The sequence below is a fragment of the Hibiscus syriacus genome, unplaced genomic scaffold (assembly GCF_006381635.1).
Source record: "Hibiscus syriacus cultivar Baekdansim isolate YM2019G1 unplaced genomic scaffold, ASM638163v2 tig00110597_pilon, whole genome shotgun sequence".
NCBI lineage: Eukaryota > Viridiplantae > Streptophyta > Magnoliopsida > Malvales > Malvaceae > Hibiscus > Hibiscus syriacus.
This window is the reverse complement of record NW_024062795.1, coordinates 2,045,780-2,055,000: the sequence shown is the minus strand read 5'-3', so window position 1 is coordinate 2,055,000 and position 9,221 is coordinate 2,045,780. Positions and strand designations below refer to the sequence as shown.

Genomic DNA, 9,221 nt, shown 5'->3' with positions numbered 1-9,221 from the left:
AATAAAAATATTAAGAAAAACATCCAATCACACAATGACAATGTTATCATATGATTGAGGATTAAATTTATTGAATTAATTAAAAGTTAGGACCAAATTAATAGAATATGACTAAATGTGTAATTATATAAATTTTATTAACTGTCCCTCCATTAATATTTAATAGTAGGTGGCTTGATTGGCAAGATTTAAATAGTTAGGTGATCCGATTGACAAAATTGAAAATCGGTGGTTAAAATAAAAGGGGTAATAGTTAGGTGGTTAATGATAATTTACCGTAAAAATTAATGTTTTATAAATATTGTATTTTAATCAAATTACATTTAAATTTTAACTAATTTATAATATACATTTAATACTTTATAATTAACGTTTATAAATTAATATAACGATGCTCATCGTTTACGGTGTTCATCCACGCTTGACGATCGTTCTAGAATTTTTCTTTAATAAATAATTATTTAGTAATCAATTTAAATTACGGATTACATAATTTCATTAATTTTTACAAAGTCAAGTCAACAGCAATAACCGGTTGAAGTTTTAGCTTCGGTTATAACGACTATTGTTAACTGTCACCATTAATTAAGCAAAAACCACGTTACTGTCTGTTACCGAAATCCACGAACATGTCACTAACTATATGTTTCGACCGTTATATCCCCCACAAGTGGCATACTACCTACGTCTTCCCTCCCCTCCACGTGTCCCTTCCCTCCCCCCCCTTCTCCTCCTCCCTCATTACTTCCTCCCACTCATCAATGCCGTTTTCTCTGATCTCTACTTTTTCCTGTTTTTATTTGGTTTATTATATTATTTTTTTCATTGTTTTCACAGTTGGGGGAGTACTTCAGATGGTGAGAGTAAAGGGTTTTGTTCTTATAGAGAAACCATCATGTTGAAACATGTCGTGGGAATGCTTGGTTGGTGGGATGAGATTGATAAATCCGAGGAGTGGCAGAGATCCATTTTCTTTTTGTCTGCTTCTTATGCTCTTATTTCATTTGTTGCTCTGGTAATTTCATGCATTTCATGGTTGTTCAATGGGGTTTGAATGAATCAAATGTGGATCAAATGAGAATAAATGCCATTAATGCATGTGAGGTTTTAATGTAAAGCTTGAATTTTTATGTGTTGGTCTGCAATCATAATCACGTGAATCGAGGCAAGTATTCCTATATATTTATGTACTCGAACCCGGATCTTAAAGAGACGAACATTGCAGAATTTCTCTGTATGAATTTTGATACGTTGTGTATTATGAATTCGATGATAGGCCATGAGATTCATGTAAACCCCACCATTGCTATTCACTGCAACTATAATGTTATTCTGATACTGTCTAAACTCATGAGCATATGGTGCAAGATTATGCTTTCTAATGCATTAAGCTTCGGTTATTTAGGTACAACTATGCCGGATTCACTGCGAGTGCCGGAGTACGGGTGGACCACACAAAGGTTTTCCACTTGATGAACTTGTTGTGAATGGATGTAAGAGTTGTGTATTATATATCTCTAATAGTCCTTCAACTAGCTGTTTAAACTTTGCTAAACAATCATTACATGGCATTCTGACAGTGAGGCTGTTCTTTTCTGTTTCTACAAGACCGTGTTTCTCGTTAATTCCAAGTATTTCCGCTGTTTGAAGTCGATGCTCCGGTAGTGAATGAGCATTTAGATAGCATGGCCATGTTATCTTTAGGTATCATAACAACTGCTCCATATGATGTCTTGATGTTGTATTCTTACATTCCGGTTTCGATATATTAGTTCAGCTTCACTGCTTAACTATAACATCGATCTGTATACAGGCACTCGAAATGGTGCTTCTGGATCTTCCTAACCTTCTATTTTTTCAACATATATGTGCTTGTTCTTTTCTGGGCCGAGATATATTACAGGTAGACAACTAGCTTCGCTATGTCGTCATTTGCATAATTAATCACGACGCTAATCAATTCTTCTTTATTTGTTGTTCTTAGGCAAGAAGTCTTCCTATTAATAAACTCAGACCAGCATACTATAGCACAACGGATTTATATACTTGCTCAGGTAAAAGTAACAATGTAATTGCACTTGCACATCATAAATGATGGTTTTTGGATTTCACAATGCATCTAAGAAGCCTATCTGTTTCTTGTGCTAAAGGTGTGCATATGGATTTCCATCGATTAAGTAAAAGCTCGATTGCAATCGAATTTGCTAGAGTCTTCATTCAAGTAAGTTTTCTTAAATCGGCTTTGAATTTGCATTTTCATGCCATAACGAAGCTCAAGTGGTCGTTTTTTTTACAAACTTAACTATGAACGGATTCCAAGAAGTAAACGGGCTTATTTGAGCGAGTGAAAAGCTGATGCATTGGTGTTCTCCGCATTTTGCAGTTTTTCGCTTTGGCTGCATCCGGGTTCATTCTATACGGTGGGAGGTAAGTCGATATCTTGCTCGAACAGAAATTTAGTTTCCGATCATTGTCTATTCACTTTTCTGTCGCTTAATCGTTAGGCTGTTCTTCATGTTGACGCTTCCCTATCGAACCAGGGTCGTCAGAAAAGCTGTTTGAGGTTTGTAACTTGTATTGAAAAGGCTCAATACCTGTCAACTGTTATATTTCATTTCGTTCGATGTGTTTCTTAACCCTATTTCCATGGCAGGTTGGCTTCGTAACGGGGATATGCGTGCCTTTCGTGCTAAGATGCCTAATGGTGAGCCATGTTTGATCGAAAATAAAATCTTAATACTACATAATCTTCTTTAACAAAAAGGTCGTTCCATCGGTTTCACTTTATAGGTTCTGGTCTCGGCCTTGATGAGGATGCGATATCGATGTTCTATACCATCCCTCCTAAATCTCATATTACATGGTACATTGGTTTCTGGAGTGTGCTTACTTATTCATTCATGCTTATACATTATACCGAGCTTCGGTCATATTCCACCATTCCATTTTCTAACTGCTTTGTTTTGCTGTTCCCTCGATAGTTGGTAGAGATTATCCATCGGCTTGGTGTTGTTTATACTTCGGAAATTGCCTCCGAAGCGAGTTTCAGATCAGTACCATCCCATCAAATGAAGAGTTGAATGCAGTAGTAGCCAGAAATTGAAGATTAAAATGGTCAGGAGAATGTGAGCTGCTACAAGGACTTGAGCCATGGTCTGATTCCTCAGTGCCAAGACTTAACATTTCTATGTACATTCTCTCTCAAAACTTGTTTTGTTTCTTAAGCATAATCCACTTCTTTAACTTTCTGCTACTGTAATTCAAAGTGGCATAGAGAATTAACATGCATTTTTTTTTTGAGCAAATGATAAATTGTTCAACCAGAATTTTAATATTTTAAAAGTAATTTCAATATCAAAAAAATAAATATAATAAATAATTTATTAAGAAATATTTTAAACTTAATACTATGTTTTTTAAAATAATAAATCTATTAAATCAACTTTTTATCAATAAAGACTATTTTCATGTAGTGCAGAACTAAATCAGTTAACCATAAGTTCTAGATACAGGCAAAACCTGATTGATATCTTATATATGGTCTGCATTTTTCAAGCCTCGTCTTGCTGAGTCAGATTCGAGTGTTTGACTCTTGATCGAATCTGAAAAAACAAAACAAGAGATTAAAGGTAATTAAGCACAAAAATGGAATCAATTGTTCATTAACTCTAAAATGTCACTTGTAATCATTCCTCCGACAGATTTTACAATCAATAAATACTAACTCTAACCCTTGACTTAACAATTTCATGGGAATAATAACCCTGAGAAGGTAAAACAGATGTTCCATGCTACCTAGAAGCAAAGTAATGTACGTTAGATGCTATATTTACAGACACATCCCAAGCTAAAACCCTTCATACTGCTGCAATGAAGCTGCCGTACCGGTTTATGTACAGGTTGGATATGTAGGGGCAAAGTTTGGAGGAGCTTTAATCAAATGCGATAGACATGAAAGTTCATCGTCTAAAAGAGAGTCGATATTGATAGGTTCATCGCCATCTCCTTCAACATTACCCACTTCTTCCGTACTGCTCAGTACCATATTGCAAGCCTGTGGAAACATTTTCTCAAAATAGTCGGTGTTTTGATGAATATTGAGGTAAAAGAACTGTTGAATGCGAATTTGTTGGAACTGAATAATAAGCACATTTTCGCAATCAAATTATGGCACATAATCTCAAGAATTTGAATCTGTCCTATAAGAAATGCAATGATCAAGAAGACCTTAGCCGGATATAGTTGACCTTGGCCAGTTAACATCCAGATGAAGCAACAGCCAATGAGTAATGACAGAAACAAAAGCAAGTTCAAGGTGCAAATAACTAACTAACTAAATCATTGAAGCCTACTGAATTGTAAATTACACTAAAGTAGAAATATGCAAAAGAAAAACAGCATATACCTGTTTTCACGAATCCTTGAACCAAGTTCAGCAGCCTTCGATATTGACCTCGTCCTTCAGGATTCTGAGCCATGGACTTTACCCTAGTAAGTGCCTTCTGCAGCCTTTCCTCAGTTTGTTTTCTTCCCTCCTTGAGAAAATCGTAATCATCCTCTTTCGAGGGCGTGCACTGTGGGTCAGGTTCCTTGGTAATTGCATCCCGTCGAATCCTCGCAAACCACTCCCTTTACGTCTCCACCGTAAAATAACTTTCTCCAGAATTCCCACTGACCAGATGACTGTTCTATACTGTTTCCTCACCTGGTGACCTCTAACATGGGCCTTCACACCAAATTTCAAATCAATATTCAAACTCAAGATTTTAAAGAGAGGCAAATTATACATCAACAAATCCTTAAAAACTTCATCATTATCAATTCAGTTTCCCATCTTTCAAAGTTATTTACACAACATATAGTAAACATAATACAATTAAAAGAAGGGGTAAAAGTCATGGTAGTAGCTGTCAGCAAAAATGAAATGGTCAAAACCCTAAATATGAGAGACCAATCCCTTTATGTTATTATCTCTTAGAGAAGTGTAAAATCATAAGCATAAAAAAACTGCCTATGAAACACCTAGAACATCAAAATATTGTCGCTAGATTTCCAATACGGGATAGCACACAATCATCATAAACAAACACATATAATCAAATTACAAAATAACCCTTTTCGAAAGAAAAAGTTGGGAGAAGAGAGGAAAAGATAAACGAAGAACTAAGCCATTGGCAAAAGACAAAAACAGCATTGAACCTGGATTTTGACAATTCTTTGGCGAATCAATAAGAATTCTCTTCTTTTCTTCCAACCACGGAATTTATTCTGAATTTGTGTTGCAGCAACATGGGCCACCGATCAATTTGGAATGGCCTATGTGCTTTAGCAGCTATAAGTGAAATAGCATGTCATCTGACCCCATCATCAGACTCACTCAATTGTTTCCGCTGGAAGGATTGCATCCTGAACATTTGATATATACGATCAGCAGCTTGTGTAGCATTGCATACAGCAGTAATTGAGTCTTTCAGTGATAGGTCTTGTAAATCACTATCATATACTGGAGTTGCTATTCGCTCTGAAACTATTTGTACAGCTCTTTTTGATCATTCATCGTAAGAGAAGAAAGTAAACCAGTCAAAGAAGATTCTGCAAGGTAACCAAATTCCTTTGTGTCCATTGCCAGAAGCCAATTCCGCAGGAGGTCTGCCCGAAGGAAATTCTGGAGTAGGGTCTGTAACGGCTCCTGGTGCTGCTCCCAGGGACACTAGAATGGCAACTGTTTGCTCTCTGAATTTTGTAAAAAAAGATTCAAGCACATAACAGAAGTATTTAAGTTTTTCTTCTAATAGAACATTTACTTAATGAAAAGCCAAGAAATTAGTGCATTCATTTACAACTAGGATATTGCCAAATGGTTTCATAGCCACAATACATATTTAAATTACTGCCAGTTTGGTGAGAAATTTTCAGATTATAAATTGAAAACTCTAGGCGCATATAACAGAAACAAGTTTAGATGTCCTTGCCTGCCACAGAAAGCAGCCCAGTGCAGTGCAGTCCATCCATTTGCATCACGAAAGTTTACGCTAACTCCAGCAGTAACAATAGGCTTTATTGCCCAATCATAACCAAGTGCAGCCGCTAAGTGTAGTACACCTTGACCCTTCTCATCTAATACATTCGGCCCTTACCATCTTCCATTATTTTGTGAAGAAGCCATGAGTACAACTTCTCTTTCATCAATTTCTGGAGGCACTCCCTTTCTTCATGTTGAGACAAATACTTTTTAGAGGGATCGACAATCTGATAGGATTCTTCTTCCTCTTCATTAATACTTTAATAATTAAGTCTCGCTTCTCCGCAACACTTTCATAGTGATGCTTAGGATGACTGAAAGATTTGAGAGAAAGTAACCTCTGAATCGCATCAGCATTCTCTTGAAACTCATCATAAATATCTGAAATGTTTATGTCTTTAGTGAATCCTGCACGGTAGTCAAATTCTCGGACTTCGCACAAGCAATCTGTTGGAACACGTAACATAAAAAGGGATTTGCCCAACACTGTGAGGTGAGCATGACAGGAAAGAATACCATCTGCAATAACCTCAGCTGGAACCTCCACTTCCCAACATACATGACCAGCTATATTTTGCTACTTCCTCTTGACTTCTCAATATGTTCCAATGATCAATACCTGTTTCATTATGCAAAAAGGGGAAAATCCATTTTTTACTAAGTAGAGCATCAATCAAATAAGATGGGCATCACAAGATTTCAAAAACGCAAAAGCTAAATAGACATTCAAAGAAGGGAGGGGTGGTTGAATGACATATAACATATCATAGCAGGGAGTAAAAACATTAGCAAATGAAACATTGAGAACTTTAAGCAGTTAACATGCTAGGGCTATGCACGCCTCAAAGTACCAGACAGAAGTAACATGAAGAATAAAGTTGAAGAATGCACAAGTAATAAAAACATGACAAATTATCAACTTTTAAATAAGAAAGCAGGTGAGGAAAGGCCAAGAGAATAAGCAAGCAGTTAACTAAAATCTTCATTATACTATTTGCTTCAAAACCCTAACTTCTCAGATTTAACAAAAGCTTTAATACCTCTGTTTCTAAGTCTATGTAAGCCCACTTTGGCGAAAAATCAACAATGCTGAAGAGTTGGTCTTGAGAAAGAGAGGGGCTCAAAGAGACATCATCAGAAACATTTCCACACTCACAGCGCTCCAGGCAATACCAGGAGGATTGCATCTGCAGATCATCTACTTCTCCGAGTTCTTTAGTAACCATCGAGAAAAACTGTCAACTTTCTTCAAGCTTTCTTCTCCATCAAGTAATGATTTTTTCAGAGACAAAGCATAGTTAACATTCCCATCCAAATGCATATCATTCTCATATGTTCTCATGAAAGAATTTGATCATTTAAACATCATGGCAGGAAAATTCCTCGAGAGCATTTGATAAATGAAATCATGAGCATTCTGCTCAAATAACTTAGTATCATAAGACAAATCAAAATTTGATGATGGATCCGTGGGCCATTTGGCAACTCAAGTCATTGTCAGCCAAAGGAATCTGAAAGATGTACTTGAATTAGAACCAATATATAATTTGACAATGATCCAATAAGTCTAAACATCAAAAGTACAGAGAGAAACAAATGTATGAAGAGAAGTTTGGTTAAAATTTGGATTTTTGTAACTGTATGCTCTAGTTATTACTTGTAACCAATCCTTTACGCATTACACATAACAATTCAAAAGCCAACAGTTCACAATAACCATCTAAATTCATTCATCTCAGACATGATTAGTGCTGTATGCTCATAAAAGGAGAAGTGAAAAGAAGACCAATTTCTCGCCAAAAAAATAAAACATTTAGCATTGAAAACCCATACCAAAACCACTTTCGTTAAAAAATTAATTAAGATTCAGAAAATTCCTACATGATATGATAGATAATATACACAGGAAAAATATTACAAATAGTACACTTTAAGAGTATATCATTTTTAAGGTTCAATCTCAAAATTATGAACATGCATAGAAACTAATTATTTATACCTAAGATACAAAATGCAACTACAAGAATACCTGCCAAAGTGATTGTGTTGGCAAAGATTTCCGAACTCCTCGCCACTATCAACAGCTAATAGCTTGCCTTTCACCATCGTTTCTTGTGCAGGCTGATGCTAATAGTATTTGACTGAAGTCAGGGAAGCAGTAGAAGATGCACCATATATACAGGCATATATTGCTCCAAGCCCTGTTCCCAGATGTCAAATCAGGTGTTCTTTGAGCTCCTGTCATACAAGAGTCATAATTAATATCCCCGTCTATCTCCATGAAGATGTGAGTGACACTTCATTTATTCCAGGAATTGATGATTGGCCTTCATGATCATATTGTAAGAGTTCTAGTTTCCATCACACTCGATGCAATCATGCATAAATTGATGCAGCATTAATAGAAGCAGCTGATATAAACAAATTTATATATATATATATGTAAGAGTTTCTATTTCCATCACACTCGATGCAAAATCATGCATAAATTTGATGCATAAGCAATTAATAGAAGCAACTGATATAAAAACAAATTTATATATATATATATATATATTAATATATATATATATATATATATAGGGTTAATCCACTTACCTAGTGTAAAACTAAAAAATTTTATACTATGTAATTGGATCCTGCCCCATATATATATATATATATTAAAAAAAACAATCCTTTCCTTGAAAGGGATGTGAAGAATAATGATTCAAATAGCCAGGATCCAACTTGTTCATCACAGTGGCATTTCCTATTTGGGGCGATGTATGGAATCTAGAACTTGCATGGTGACTATCCTCTGCATGATATCTCATATTTGCATTGAAATTTGTATGCATAATGAGAGAAGAAAGATGGAAACTTAATAACATTAAGTTCTATTGGCAGAAGGACATGAATATCACAGAGCACGGGAAAAAATACCAGAATCAGCATCTTCACTTAAGGATGTCAAACCGGTTATTGAGCTTGCTGAATTTGCATGTGCAGAAGGATTTTTTTGTATGAGTAACAGAGTACTAGAAGTCAAAGGACTGCTTGTTTGGGAATTTGATACATCACTGGTCTCTCTTATTATGCCTCCACTTGTTCTACTACCTGAAGGAAAAGAAAACAATAAGGTCATATCTGATTCTGAAGAAAGGAAAAGCTTAACATGTGAAAAGATTTGACTATTCAAGGAGGTAAAACAGTGGCC

General features: G+C 35.6%; 2 protein-coding genes and 1 pseudogene across 2 annotated transcripts in view; 1 reads left to right on the top strand and 2 right to left on the bottom strand.

Moving 5' to 3' along the window:
- The window catches only part of LOC120133842 (metacaspase-1-like), a 10,449-nt gene extending 9,485 nt beyond the window's left edge, over positions 1-964 (top strand). The window contains exon 6 of the mRNA XM_039150347.1: positions 838-964. Within this exon, the coding sequence (XP_039006278.1) occupies positions 838-861 (24 nt within the window). The 3' untranslated portion in view covers positions 862-964. The remainder of the gene's footprint in view (positions 1-837) is intronic.
- A 2,860-nt stretch (positions 965-3,824) lies between these two features.
- LOC120133840 lies at positions 3,825-8,128 on the bottom strand (annotated as a pseudogene).
- A 16-nt stretch (positions 8,129-8,144) lies between these two features.
- LOC120134543 lies at positions 8,145-9,164 on the bottom strand. The gene is made up of 3 exons (XM_039150971.1): positions 8,948-9,164; positions 8,706-8,822; positions 8,145-8,349 (listed from the first exon to the last, which is right to left on the bottom strand). Exons 1-3 carry the CDS (start codon positions 9,147-9,149, stop codon positions 8,294-8,296), a joined length of 375 nt encoding a protein of 124 aa, XP_039006902.1. The 5' UTR covers positions 9,150-9,164; the 3' UTR covers positions 8,145-8,293.
- Positions 9,165-9,221: the final 57 nt, after the last annotated feature.